The 16144-nt window shown below is 36.5% G+C and overlaps 1 protein-coding gene across 4 annotated transcripts in view; it reads right to left on the reverse strand.

Annotated features, from left to right (window-relative positions):
- Window positions 1–16144, reverse strand: part of LOC137621530 (TOM1-like protein 2) — an 89642-nt gene that overhangs the window by 24622 nt on the left and 48876 nt on the right. For 3 of the 4 annotated variants that reach the window (XM_068351890.1, XM_068351893.1, XM_068351891.1), the window contains exons 9-10: window positions 12769–12865; window positions 12378–12459 (exon numbers count right to left, since the gene is read on the reverse strand). In XM_068351890.1, coding sequence (XP_068207991.1) covers window positions 12378–12459; window positions 12769–12865 — 179 coding nt within the window. Of the gene's footprint in view, window positions 1–2647; window positions 2676–12377; window positions 12460–12768; window positions 12866–16144 lie in introns of all 4 variants that reach the window. The other variant, XM_068351894.1, reaches the window with a different exon arrangement.

Below are 16144 nucleotides of genomic sequence, written 5' to 3' on the forward strand. Positions count from 1 at the left end.
AAGCTATCAACCCCAGCAAGTTTAGTAATACAGAGTGGCATTAGCATCATCCTCCCCACTGTAATCAAGTAGCCTAGTCTTCTCTAGAGCTTCTTTAGAACTAGAAGTTAATTCCTTAAGAACAACTGTTAGTGAACTAGATTCCTTCCAACAGTTACTCAAACAACACTTTTGTCACCAGCATGGGGCACAAATAGAAAGAGGATCATTATTGTCCAGTAATAAATTCCATGAATAACCTATAGAAGAATGCATGGTAAATCCATAACATCTAGTAATCTGTCACTAAATAATCCCATACAAACAAAAAATCACAATCTGGAGCTCGGGTAATATCGATGCTTAAAAAAGGAACACGATTATAAACTGAAAAGACAAAAGAGATATGGCATACCCACCAGCAAGTATTACTATACACCACTATATAAATGCAATAATCCACTAGAGGGTGCCGGCTATTACAAAGCAAATGGAAAATTCTCTCGTTTTTAGGTAAGCATTCACATTTAAACAGCTTTGAGAGAGAAGCATTATGAATATCAGGTAAGGTTAGTAGAAATAAAGAACATTGCTATGTGAATAAATATCTGAAATCTCTTCAACTGGTTGAGTTACTTTCTCCTATAATTTCTATTTGGATTATGTATGCCCTGTAAATTTTACAATCTTGGGACAAGAGGAAACTTCCCAAAAATTAACAATACAATCAGAACTACAATGACAAATGACTAATACTGTATCATACTACTCATACAATGAATAATAGCTTAAAACACTAGCCATGGGTTGCTATTATGATAGAGGCTGATTCAAGGCTACATTGTCTTACCTACAGAAATGCTTTCCTTGTTTCAGCCTTTTCTTTATGTTACATTGTATGAAACCTTCTAAACCTATTCCTCATACAATCTAAACTCTTCTTCAATACAGCAAAGAACACATTTAAACTTCTTTTATATTTCTATTATGAGATATTCATAACTTTTTCCTTCAGTATGGTAATGCCGTAATGGTAACAATATTCTCTTAAATTTTCAGTTTATTATTTCCTTTTCTGAGATATATTTCCCACTGAAAGCCTAGAAGCCCAAGAGATAACTAAAGAGAAAATCTATCTTAAAAGTCACACACCAAAGACCAAGGTCAATTCTATATTCCTGTGCACCAATGTGGCTAGGCAATGGCCAATCTTCTTACTAGAATGAGTGTAAATCATCAGGGGGAATGAGAACTTCTTTTTCACTCTATTCTGTTTTATATACTAAGGTTTTCTGTGGAGAGCATATAAAGAAAGGGAATGGAGAAGTTAAGACAATGAGGAATTCACAATACTGTACATAGACCTGTTAAATGGGACTACCAGACTAAACCTGATATCCTATTTCTATCTGGACCATTCTTCAACCAAAATTTATCATAAAATGTATTCCTACTTTTGCTGAAAATTAATGAGAATATACAATAGTACATTTTTGTCATTCAGGAACAGAACAATAACAATAAGGTATTTCAATAAGGTATATATATGTAAAACAAAGATCTAAATGTATCTCATGCACATCCAAGTGCCCTCAAAGGTAATTTCCCTTAATATCCTCTATGCTAAATTTGTATTTTAAAGTGGGTTTACCTAACTTTTAATTCCACTGCCTCGGATGTCCTTTGTCTTCCTGAGACATTACATTACAACACCAACTGTCTGCCATACCCATGGAAAAATCCACTCCCTGCACTGTTTACTTTTCTTTTTATAGATTTTAGCACAAGCTACCTGTCAGGTTCACTCATAAGATTATATAGTATTTATTTCCCTTGTCAGTATAATTCGGATCACAAAAAAATTAAAGGAAGTCTTTCACATATTTTGAAAAGTGTATGGAACTTAAAACTTCAGTTGGGTAGTCAATGTTAACCCTCAAAAGGAATTAAGGCTGTTGAATATTCTGGAATCAAGTGAACTTTATAATGGTATTCCTGAGGTGTTCAAAATTTACCATAAAAGTCATATGCTGTACTGTGAGTACATCTAACAAAAAGTGCTGGTGTCATTTTAACAATTTTATGAACACTTTATAATACTGTGCCAAAAACCAAAACATCCGAGTGCAAAACTCTTGAAGGATTCACTTGAATCAGATACACTTACTGCATACAGCCATATACACAAGCTTTCACATAAGTGTGCAAGGTGGCTACTAAAGCTATTAGCTATGGTAATTAACGCCATTTGTTATGGTGGTTACTGAAGCCGTTTGTTAGCAAAACTAAAAAAAAAAATTACATATGATGGAGGAAACCTTACCCACAGCTCCTCCTGTTCTTCCATAATGCCAGGGAACATGGAAAAAGGAACATCAGAAGCACTGGAATAATGACTGGTACAAAAAATGCCAAGGACCTTCTCTTCATCATGCTATATCTCTAGTTTAAAACTTTTGAAACAGAAATATCAAGACTTGCTTGGAATTTAGCCAGTGAGGGATCACATTTAGGTTACATTTATGTGTGCTGAGCAAATGACGCACATGCTACGAAATAATATGGAAAAAGCAATAAATAAATGGATAATCAAATAAGGGACATGGAACAGGTACTTAAAAGTGATGCTTAGAATGCCAAGTGAAAAACAAAAACAAATTAGAAATACCTTTGTATTTAGTATCTTACTGAATATCCTGGAAATATATCATCAATGTTTACTGCAATGCACTTAATTAGATTTTGCATAAACATTATGTACAGCGCTGAAACATTTTAAATATTAATAAGTACTTTAAATAAAATGCTGATTAAATATTTAGCTCAGTAAGGAGAGCTGAAAGCAATATCATTGGACCTGTAATCTCAGTACAGACCTTTCATCTAATGTTACATAAAGAGTGTAAAATCAAGTTGAACTTACATATCAAACTATACTTCTGGAGGCATTTATCCATTGATTACAATCAAATATATTTATATACCATGTAATTAAACTTGGAATTGCTAAATTCTAAATCAATGTTTGTAAAATTTAAGGCATAAATTAAAATTTCAGCATAATTTATTGTCTTAGATAATTTTCCCTTGTTAACAACAGTCTGGATATCACTTTCACATTATCTTAAAATATTAAGCAATTCTTGACCACTGGCACTGGAGTGCTTAACCTGATTCTTAACCAGTGACAACAGCTGCTTGAAAATATCTTATTAAATTCCTTTTTCAACAACTCAAAACAAAAATTTTAATAAACAGGGGACAATCACACTATGTACAATTTAAATTAGTACAACGAATTAACCAAAAATTAAAAGCGTGAGCCCTTGGCACAGTAAAAAACTGCAATACACAAAACTTAAATGAATCTGTATGAAATTTCGCATTCAATGATGAAAAATACTGTAAAATTATATATATGTTCCCCCAAAAGTTCATTAAGCTGTGACAAACCAAGACACAAATACCTTCCATAGCTCCAAGTAAAGTATGCTACATAATAAGAACATAACCCGAAAAAAAGGTACCATTAACATTTCAAAACACACTTAAAAGGGCATCAAATATACTGCAGCATCAGTCGTTAATTTCACAGATATGTAGTAGTAAGAAGTCATGCTTAATTTCAAAATACTGTAAAAGGAACACCAAAATGCATCAACTATATCACCAGCTGGGATTAGCTGTTTTAAACTTATTCAAAAGAGACAAATTTAAGGACACTATATATCTTATTGCAGAGCTGATGCAGCAAAAGTACACCACAACAATTCACTTTTGCATAAGATAGTTTATCATGAAACAGGCTCATCAGACTTCAGAATATACCAAATTCTAAAAGTAATTTGGATTTTACCTTGCAATAAAAACCTAATTCCTTTAAAATAAGGATATGTCTTCAGCGGCACTGAAGTGCTATTGAATCATTAAGTAGGTACTGTAATTGGTACTGACAAGTAGCCTAAGGGGAAAGCCATGCCCACGTGCCTGTCATAGATTAGCCACTGTTTTCCTAAAGAGGGGTGGTTGATTACGAAATTTAATTCGCATGAAGGCTAGAAAAAAACACTAATTTTTAAAATTAGTTATTTGTTCTTATGCAATTAGAAACCTTTCGTCCTTCAAAACAGGTAGACACTCATTGGTGGGATAAAAGTCTCCAAGAACCAAAATGGGTTCTTATCTCCCCTGAACAATTCATCCTTTCTGATCCCATATACGAGTGATAAATTTTACTCTAACAACATCCTGACAGCTAATCGTGACAAATTTGAAAGTAATTTGTACTGTAATTTCCCCAACTCTACCAACCAGAGGTCTTTACTATGAATACAGATGTTAGCCCAAGGTTGCAAATGTCCAAAAATATTTTAACAAGGTCTCCACGACTGTTTCGGTTGTTAGTAGTGGTAGCGGGAGAGGTACCACCCATCGCGCTGACTTATACAGTACCTTCTTCACTTTGATCGCAGACGGGACTTTCTCTGGCAGTAAGTGATGGCTGGTTAAGTATGAGTAACAGTTTAGGGTTTGCATAATAAGAAAAAATACAAATTACTTCCAAATTCGTTCTTGTTCCGAAACTAAGGCAAACCCTTTGCTCTTTACAATGAAAATTCACTTCTTAAGTGGTGAAGTCCCTTCAACTGACTGAAACTTTTTGACCTGGGATTGCTGCATCTGAACATGATAATGCAAGGTATGAGCATCGTTTAAATAATTTCACTCACTCACTCACTCACTCACTCACTCACTCACTCACTCACTCACTCACTCTCTCTCTCTCTCTCTCTCTCTCTCTCTCTCTCTCTCTCTCTCTCTCTCTCTCTCTCTCTCTCTCTCTCTCTGTATGTGAGGGACCTAGGGGAACCCAAACATAGAATAAGGCAATAAGGCTCTCTCTCTCTCTCTCTCTCTCTCTCTCTCTCTCTCTCTCTCTCTCTCTCTCTCTCTCTCTCTCTCTCTCTCTCTCTCATATTATAAGCACATATAGGAAGGAGTACATATCGTCTAAATAATTTCTCTTTAACTTATTCAATTCAAAATATCTTCATAATGAATATTACATCAGCACCAATATGTTAGAAGATATAGTTTTATTTTGATTTTTAATTCACTATAAAATCATATTTCTTTAGACATTAGCAATTTTTTTTGCATCATTACTTGATAACACATCGAAAGGAAATCACTTGATTTGCTACTCGCCTTCGCCAGAAATAGGACGCCATCAAGCTTTTTTTCTTAAATTTACATTAAATAGTACTATTCTCATAACTGATACGGACCACTGCAAAACTTCATATCGTTACTCAATGTTTCAACGATGGGAATACAGTAATAAGATTACTCGGTAACGCACCGAAAGGAAATCTTTCAGTTTTCCAGCTCGTCTTCCACCAGAAATACGATGTCACAGTATGTGACATGAACTCGACAAAGAATGACTTGCAAAATATGTAAATCCCTTTTCTTTTTTCTTGCAAGAAATGAAAGAAAATACCAACTTACAAAGCAAAAGTATTAAATGTTTATATTGTAAAAAAAAATATTTCTAAGGAAATATTTGTCCACTTAGTGTACTTTCATTAGATAAATTTCGATTTATCAGAGATGAAATCGGTCTCAGTGACCTTAGATGTCAGGATGCCAAAAAACAGTACGTACTCAAAACAACTGATACAGACCTGCGAAATACTTGTATTGTTACTCCATTTCTCGATTAATGGAATACTAATACTAATGGTTAGCCTATTGGAAGGAAATCGCACGATACCCGCTCGGTTTCTGCTGGAAATATGAGATCACCAGACCTATATGAACTTGAAAGATGTTAAAACTTTTCTTAATGTATTTTTACTAAAAATGGATACTGTATATTATCAATAAAAGATAATACTAACTTACCAAGATAGAGGTTAGTTCACTTTTATACAAGAAAATAGATTATTACCAATGAAATATTTGTCCTAATACTGTACTGTTTCCAACATACTTGCAACGTCATCACAGTGAAAAAATTGGTTGCAAAGTCGAACAGTTGTAAGTCGCATAGGTCGTAAATCAACGACTACCTGTATAAAGTTAGGCAGAGCCAGTGTCTGCCAAATGGTTTTAGATTTGTATCTTCTCTTTTACTGAATACACGATTACAATCGTGCATTCAACTCTATCTTAGTGAAAGCAACAAGAATTCATACATGCTCATGTAAGACAGTAGCCTTCCCAGAGTTTAGAAACAATAGGACATACTAGTCCAACGGTAAAGTGAACGTTCGCCTAACATTACGCATCACGAGATCTATCCGACTCTGGATCGTATTACCTTTTATACATTTCCTCACTCGCATCCAGTTTTCTTGAAAGCTTTATGCATGGAGATTTCTTTTGAATGAACTATTGTTTATATATCAAAAGTTAGCTGTATCAGGGAAGTAGATGTCAGTTAATAAGGATCAAACGAAAGAAAACAGGAGTGTTTTATTTTGTTTAAGTATGTAGTCTTTAAAGACCATCCAGTTGGATGTTTGATGAATACTCCTAGAGTTAAACGGCCCTTACACAAGGACAAAGAAATTACAATAGTTGAGCACTATTGACTTTTCTTCTTAAACAACCCTTAATTACGATCTTTCCAGCCACTGCCACTCTTGCTCCAACAGAGCAAACGTTGGATCAACACCCAGAGACAAGCAGCTCCAGAAAGTTTACACGCAACAGATGTTACGACTTCAGAATGTTTTTGACCTGTGCTTGTTTTCACCGATCTATTTCTCATTTTTTTAGTAGCTCTTTCCCTAGTTTGATCTCTCAGTAGAGCTACACTAGATGGACTGCTAGGGATTCGCACGGTTTTAAGAGAGTGGCACAACATGAACATTCGTAAGTTGTATTCCCTCCCCTTTCTGCCCATGGGAGACACATCTTACACCTCAAAGTGGGTTGGTTAGTGGATGAAAAGTATATGAATCCTAAATATACAGATCTGAGGAGGTACTCAGGTTAGTACTGCATTATTATAAATGTATTTACTTTCCAAAGGACTCTAACAGGCAGTGTGCCAACATACTGTAGTAACACCTGCAGATCCTCTTCCATTCGAGGATCTGCTATTAAGTTCTCACAAGAACGGTTTCCCCATTATACCCTCCTCTCAGAACGAGTGCATTCACATTCCTCACCCTTCTTTCAAGCCAGCCATCCTGCTTCGGACCCCAGCATGAAAGACAGGAGGCTTTATGAAGAGTCTTACAGGACTTTTTATGATTAGTCTTCCTCTGAGAAGAATTATCAGTATTAGAAGGAAGAAGAAAACGCCAAGGAGGATAACTTCAAACGGCATCATATCCTTACCCTCAATCTCTTAGGAGTTGGTGTTCTGTCCAGAAGGACCAATCACCAGATACTAGTGCAAAAAGTGGACATTATTGCACCAGTTTCACCTATGATAGTGAGAACATTTCGTTGCGGCTTGAAAGTGAAAAGCGATAATGGTTACCCCAAACATATGATCACTAATTGACCCCACAGGTACCAGCAGGCATGAGAGCTTCAGTTTGTACTCTCCATAAAAGGATGAATAGTACCATAGATGATATCCATATTGTAAACAATACCCATATCGGTATACCAAATGGTGCTGGAGATCGGTCTTGTTAGAACCATTAACCTACACCTGATGAAACAGCAGTGGCTGGCACACCAGGCTCACGATTCCTAACCGACACCAAGGGTACCAGTAAACAAGTGAGCTCAGTATCAGCATGAGGCAGATGCGTAAACGACACCCCTATTAACCTACCATACGTTGCTGTAGATCAGTCCAGGTAGAACTGTTCACCTGCAACTAATGAAATGGGTGGCTGTAACACTATGCTCACTATTGCTAAACAAAACTGAAGGTAATGGGTGGTGGGAAAGTTTCATATAGGATAAAGCATGAACAAGGGTAAAGAACAATCCTCCATGTCGCAATACGAACGAGAAAGGTGTGTGCATACACTCCCACCATCCCCTGACCTACATGTTGATGTTCGGTCCAAATAGGACAGTTCACCTACACCTGGTCAAAAGCGCTAACTGTAACACCAGTTCATGCTTGCTTGACTGACCCTCAGGGTACCAAATAGGTGAGTACTATCACACCCTCCCAAAGAAGGAGAGCAATTGCTTTAAGTTTTAGGAACTTTAGGAGAATGCTTTCCCCTGCAACTACTGTATCTTCCTCGTCATTGTCTTCTCAAAGAAGAATTGTCTGACAAAGGGAAAGGAGGAGGGAGAAGAGATTGGAGATTAGTTAGAGATAGGGTTTCCTCTCCATTCCCATGCCAGTCATTTTTCCTTCATAGAGAATTCATGGTCTGGGCGACAATAATGTCTGAGTTCTCTCTGAGAATGAAGCCGCAAGAGCTCCCTCTGAAATGGAGGTAACATACCTTCCTCCGCCACAACACAAAGCACTATACTGTGGGCTTTGTCACAATGCGCACTGGAAACTCTCAATGACAATGCAACACAGGAATCACCATACGGGGAACAATATCGGCATCAGGTGACCCCTTCAAAGAAATATTTTCATTAACGGGCATGCAGCCAAGGCGAAACTCACTCCATGATGGGTAATTTCCTCCCGAGACAGAAAAACTAGAGTGAAGCAAAATGAGTTACCATCTTAGTTCATCATCTCTCTTATCATAAGAGCAAGAACACAACTCAAAGGGAGTTGCTGCTTAGAGTCACCCTTTCAGAAAGATACACAACACATAGGGTTTCCAAGGTTGTATCCTCATTAGAAGGAAATTAATTTCATTCCACTCTTATCCTTTGGTGTGATTCTGCTTAAAAGTGAAAGGGCTCTCGAAAATAATAATAAAATCAGCACTCATTAGAAACAATTGTGAGAAAAGATCCAACAGTCGAGAGAGAAGCACAATGGAACACCTGCATCTTTTGTGGACAAAGACAAAAATGGGCTTTATGTTACAAGTGGGTAGGCAGGGCTTGCCACCTTGTGCTACCTGTCGTAAACCTACTACCTTGTTAGCGATTCAATGGCTGTTCCAGCACAGCTGAAGACATCCTTATTTAAAAAACAAAAGGTTTGTATATGCGTAGGAACAAATTATGCTGATGCTTACAATTTTCAGTCCATAAAATCTAAATCTTATAATTCAGCAATAACTTGCACATACATTTTCAAGTTGAAAAACTGAGACTGGTATATCAGCTGCACGCTGAATAAAATTTGTAAGGATTAGAACTTACTCTGATTCCTTCACTGGCTTTTCACCTACTTTATATCTAGTGCAACAAATAAAAACTTTCAAAATCATAAACATGCAATAACCATCAAAGCTGAAACTAAATTATTTCTCAAAAGTCTATTAAAAAAAAAATTTAAATTTAAAAAGGCCACTTTGTTAACAAAATTAACTAACACATCATCTTCAAAACATGCAGTACTGTACAGTAGTGGCATGAGCAAATGGTAAAATTCTTACTAAGATCTGCATGATATAATGTTCACTACAAGAGCACAATTTACCCAAATAATAACTAATTTGTAATCTATTCATTATACAAACCATTCCTAATTCCAAAAGAAAAAACTTATATAGGATATGAAAAGGGAAAAAGTAAAATTCAAAAAGATTGATAAATACTTTCACAAACAAGTCCATTATTTCATAGTAGCCTTTTATTTTGTTGCACAATGTCCCAAACATAAAATTTCTGTGGGAAGAAGAGCTATTTCCTACTGTATATGACTACACCACTGACTCTGATTCTTAAACCCTTTAACCCCCAGGCTATTTGGAAATTTCCAACCCTTAACCTCCAGGGTTATCTTTTTCCCAGCACATTTTGCAGTATATTTTTTTAAAATTGCTCTAACAGCCTTAATTTTTGTCATAGAGAGGTCAGGTTGGTCTCATTCTCTTGTAAAATGCCTTAATTTTTTCAGAAAATTATCAAAAATATGAAAAAAGAAATTTTTATAGCATTTTTTTGCAAGGACGTACCGGTACGTCCATGGGGGTAAAGGGATGGCTTTTTTGAAACGTACCAGTACGTCCTTTGGGGGTAAAAGGGTTAAGATGGCAGTGAAGTGGTTCTAGTTTGGCTACAAGTAAAACCACACATAAGAAATAAGGGAAACTGATTTAGTTAATCTCTATGGGTAAGGCAGCTAAAAGTACTGCTCTGATCATAGATTAGATCATTCTGTTTCAGCAGCAATGGTAATTGTAGAGCGGAATCCTCTCTTCTTTGGACAACAGAAACAGAAGATAAACTTGTGGATCAAGTAAAAGTGTTAGGAGTGACAACAGGGTGCACTGGTGATAGCCAACCTTGATCTAAGTTGATGTATCATTGAAGGAGTGGTACTTCTTAAGGCAATTGAAGAAGACCAGTTTAGGAAACTGGCAGCAGAAATATAACTAATACCAAAATAGGATATTTCTTTCTAAATAGATTCTTCTATATGTGATTTATACCTTTGCACAACTTGTGTATAGCCTTCAAGCTTTCTGCAGATTGAGAAGTTGAATTGAGCGAACAAGTCCACCATTGGCAAGCATAACAAGTCAAGAGAGTTTATGTTTGTAAGATACATTTTCACTAATACCCTTAAGACACTTTACTACGGCAAATTTAAATAAATAAATAAAATTCACATAATGATTAAACATTAATGGAAAAAATTTTCATATGTAGTGGATTATCCCAAAAAGCAAAATTTTTATCTGTGAAGAAACATGCAAAACAAAACTTTTACCATGATATATTGTTAACAAAAAAAAAAAAAAAAAAAAAAAAAAAAAAAAAAAAAAAAAAAAAAAAAAAAAAAAAAAAAAAAAAAGGTCAATAATGACAAAGCTTGCTCCATACCTAACATAGAAAACAGTACACACAAAAATCACGAATAACTAAAAAAGTTCACAACAACAAGGTCAACAAAATTATCAAGAGCAATAAGAGAAGTTTGCTTACTTCTCAGACTTAAACCTAGAAAAACCAGAAGATAACAAGGACTACAGTTGGTGAAACTATCAAGTGGATGCTAAATGCTACAACACCGCAAAACAGATAGCTTGCTTTAACAGCAGAATCCAGCACTGTTAATAAAAGCTAATCCAACTGGAAAATCAACAGGTGATCTCGACTAAATAGATACTATTGATCTCATACTCTTGACGCTACCGCCGTTAAGTTAATCAACACTAATGACTAAATCAGAACAATTGAACATATGATTCAAGCACAGAAAGCAGTAATTAGGGAGTGATATTAAATGCACAAATATCATAGCAAAAAGGCTAATGTAAAAGAAAGTGAAACAAAAATGCATGAAAGTTGATGAGGACATAGCTGGACAAATTGAGGAAATAACGATGGAACAGCAAGACAAAAAAATGAAAAAAGAATCTGGATGATAGTAGGAACTCATGATTCATTCAGCTTTTGCCTATTGAAAGTATGTCTTCTTCCTTCAGAAAATTTTGGCTGGAACATTTAATGATGAACAATGTGGACAATTTAAGCAACTGGTTTGTGAAACTAATGAACTATGGTAGAGATGATGACTATTACTCTACTACCCACTCTTCCTACACTGTCATTGAAAAAAAAAAATGAGGGAAGCATTTCCTTACTTGCTGCATTAAGGAAATACTACTGATACACAGTAGCGTTACACCTAATACTGTACAGTACTGTAAAGCAGACTCATTCATATACAAGTAACTCTTGCTATAAAACTGACCAATAAATGATTTATAGTTTACTTTATATTAAATTTTCTCTGCATATAATCTATATTAGATCCACCTTCGACAATACTATCGCCACAATTTTATTTTCCATGTCAGAATTAGAAAACAGTAATGTATACTGTACTAAGCTATGATGTAGTTGCCCTGTCTTCTAAGATACTTCTATGTACATGTATTGTATCTTATCAGTATCATTATTTTGTCATTATTATTATGGGATCTGTTTTTCCGTATACTGTGCTGTACAGTACAAAATTTCATAAACTGTAATACTATAGTGTACACTACTATACACTTACAGCAGTAGAGCTTAAGAGTTGTGATCTTGTTAACCTTGTGGTATTTGTAAATAAAAGACATGACATTTATTTTCAAGTACTATACCCCAACTTATCCTAAAAGTTAATTCCTATGAAATAAACGACAAAACTAAGATAAATCACTAATTATAAACGAGAAAAGTGTATCCCCTGCAAACTCAAAACATATTTGGTGTTCAGCATGACTATAAACAATGAATGCAAAATTATACTTTTCATAGTGTTAATAAAACTAGCAGTAAAATGCTCCACTCCAACAAATGAAACCATCACTGAAAGGCTAAACAAAACATATACGAACCGGATTATGCCTTAGTTGTGCTGTGCGAGCCAAGGAAGACGAAGTCACATCCACTTCACTGTTATCTTGGTAAGTACTTCCACTTTGAAAAATGTATAAAATTGGATCAAGTTATGATAAACATCTTATAATCTTTACCATTAAATGAAAATAGAGAACAAATTATTAACATATATTTACTACAATATTAAATTATCACAAATTAATAAGAATATGGTTCAAGTTAAAGTCACAGTAATACTAAAAAAAAAAAAAGAGAGAGAGAGAGAGAGAGAGAGAGAGAGAGAGGAGAGAGAGAGAGAGAGAGAGAGAGAGAGAGAGAGAGAGAGAGAGAGAGAGAGAGAGAGAGAGAGAGAGAGTGTAAACATACTGTATATAAAATTGTCCTGACCTGGTTTTAGAGTTTTCATAGGTAGCTGTGCGAGATTGCGCAAACATATCAAAATCGGCATCTTCATTTTTCTTGGCTTTGGGCGAATTTCCCACGGCTGTAACAGGTCAAAAGAATAAACAGTACTGTATTAGATTATATATACAAGGCCATTACACAACACTCTACTTTGTTAGTTTAGATCACAGTTCTGATTTTAATCCCTCGGATTGTTGGCCGAAAGGGTTCATTTTAATTGGAAGGTGAAAAGAAGATTAAGAGGGAGGCAGATAATTAGATGGCAAGATAAAGCGAAGGATGCTATGGAGAGAAGAGGTTTGATGGAAGAGGATGCCTTTGATAGAAGGCATTGGAGAGGGTGCATCAGGCAACCAACCCCTTAATGTAAGGATAACAGTGGGCAAGAAGGTGAAAATAAGAGCAAGAAGACACATCCAAAAATAAAGATTTGAGTGAATGCACCTCACAACTAGAGGTACAGTGTATATGAAAATGGTAAATAAAAATGTCCAATTAATAGAGAGAACAAATATTTATGATGTGTACGCAAGGCTTGCATTACTCTATGCAGTAGAAATGGGTACTGGCAAAGAAAATGTAGGATATGTTGATAAAGCGTTACCTTATACTATAATGCTAAGACCCATGGAGTAGGGTAAGAAGTAATATGGACAAGCAATTACAGGAAAAGATGTGGTGTCCAAAAGCTGTCCAAAAGCTGTTAAAAAAGGTAGAAAACTCAAATACTGAGATCATTAGGACATGAAATGAGAAGGGATGAGGATAAGTTAGTCATAAAACAGTAAGTATAAAATTATTTAAAAGGGATTTGTATTTTTTCTAGCTATAGAAACCTGAATCCTTTAAAATAAAGGTCTTCAGTGGAGCTGAAACGGCTGATGAAATCATTGACAAGGTAGTTAACGGCAGGTGGTGAGTGTGGGCGCGTAGCCCTGACCACTCTCCTGTCAAAGACTTCACTTTTGACCTTTGGCTCAGGACTTGGAAAGATGGTTGGGGTGGGAAGTTTAATTTAAGAGGCCTCAGGTTTGTATGGATAGGAAGAATAAAAATCTCTTTCAAAATTTGTTATTTGTTCCAACATGTATAAAAACCTTTTGTTCTTTAAAATGAGGAGAATCATTTATTTGCAAGTAAGAAGTACCCCTAGAACTGAAGTGGTTGCCTTTTTTCTCCCCTGGCAATGCAAATCTCCCTGGTCCCAAACAAGAATGAGGAAGATGTCTCCAGCAACCTTCTATCATCATATCATAGGAATGACTAGGCTGATAAGGCTTGGCTAGAACTTGGTTATATAAAGTACCTAGTACTAGTCAGTGAAGGACTCTGTCCCTCAGATGGGAGACGCCATCCTCACCTTCACCCTCACAAGGGAAGGTGAGTAAGAACTACTACTAACAGATCTAGTCTATAAGAATGGTTCTTAGAAATATGTATTTCCAGCATCAATATCAGATCAAGCGCATAACTGAATGAATAAATCATCCCCAAGGGAGGGGAAGAAAAAAAAAGCAGAAGAGTAAGCTATTTTACCTTTCATACAGACTTATATCAAGCACATTACAAGAGACAAGATGCTTCCTGTCCTGTATGGGAGCTTAGCTGGCTACACAAGGCCAAGAAAAAAAAGAAGTTTTGAGGGGCTTGTAGGTATACTCCATAGAAAAGAAGGCTGTGAAATATGTTAGGAGCTTCCAGGCTACTTCATCACATGTCTGACTAGAAGATGGAGTAAAAAATTGGATCACTACCAGACATCATGAGTGCTAGTTCAAGCTGGTACCTTGACCGCCTCAAAGATTGAAGCCTATGCTCTTGACAGTCTCATGAAGCCAGAAAGAGACTGTTCCAGACCCCACCTTGGTTTTGCCAGCGCTAAGGAGCAGTCGCTGATACTTAAGCCTGAGATGTTAAGACATCTTCAAGTAGCACCACAGACCTCTTATGGGATACAAAAGCATATCCTTTTGATTATAACCAAACTCTTCATGATTCGAGATGATGGAGGTCTTGAACTTGGATCATGTGTTGACGGGATGAGTAATTGGCTATGAATTTGGGTCCAAAACTAAGAGACTTCTTCTAACATACTTAGATAAACGAGAGTCTGCAATTCACAAACTTTCTCCACCAGAACTCTTATCTGATAATCTTCTCAAAGGCTCATACGGGCCACATGTAAGAGACCTGAGAACATGGAAAACATCCCACTCTAGGGCCCTTGGGTCCCGAGGTGGGCAACACTGCTCAAAGCTTTTCACAATGCAAAGACAAATTTCAGGAGGAGGAGAGATTTTAGATCAAAGCCGAGGAGTATTCTTCCACAACTGTGGCTGTGAGGCTCTTCTTGATAAAGGTCAATGATTAAGTCTCCAATCTGACCTAAGGATGCTAATAGATCAGGATACCACTCAGCTTGTGGCCATCTACGAGCAACCGGGTTCATCTCTGACCTGGCATGCAATACAATCAGTTGGTCAGCTGTCAAAATAGACTGAAAAGGGGAAAAGGTATAGGCTTCTGTTGATGTACCTGGTTGACAGCTCTTCAGCGTGATTCGCCGACCAAATGTGCTTTAGCTTTGACAACTTGCTATGAGGTGGGGAAACCGTGCATCCTTGCTTGTTAATGTAAGCTACTGTGTCAATGTTGTTGTTGTTTATCGAGACTGCCAAGTGCTTTCTCAATCATTCTTGGAATGCATATACCACCAAAGTGATGATGCAGATGCACTTCTGCTAACCAACCACTTGACAAGACCAGTTCTATGCCCCATCCCTCCCACGATACATCTGAGGACTGTTGCACATCTGGTGGTGGGGAGTCAACAGTTGAGATTTCTTTTGACGAGCCACCAGGAAAGATCAGCTAATACATCTTTTCCTAACTAGAAAAAGATAGAATGGGGAATGGGGAATCTCTTGAGGCCTACCAGTGATCCTCAAACACCACTAAAGGAACTTTATTGGAGAAACCAGTGACTCCCGAGGAAAGAGCTTCTCTAACGAAGAAGGGTACCTAGAAGACTTGCTAATGGAATGGTCACTCTCTCTCTCTCTCTCTCTGAGCTTGCTGATGTGACAGTCTGATGGAAAGGCTCTTGATGCTACCATGTCTATCAACATGCTTCGATACTTCCATCCCTGCTTGGGTGTGAGATTTGACTTCTTCCAATTTATCACGAACTCCAGATCATGACAAAAGGCAAGAAGGTTATCTCTGTCCTGTAGCAAATGCCTCTCTGAGGAGGATAGGCTCAACCACTCTCGGGATATATCAATAGTAGTATCCCGTACCAGAGAGGTCCAAGCTGCAGTCAGCATAAACAACTGATTGAACACTTAAAAGCAGTATA

This window comes from Palaemon carinicauda, chromosome 28 (genome assembly GCF_036898095.1).
Source record: "Palaemon carinicauda isolate YSFRI2023 chromosome 28, ASM3689809v2, whole genome shotgun sequence".
NCBI lineage: Eukaryota > Metazoa > Arthropoda > Malacostraca > Decapoda > Palaemonidae > Palaemon > Palaemon carinicauda.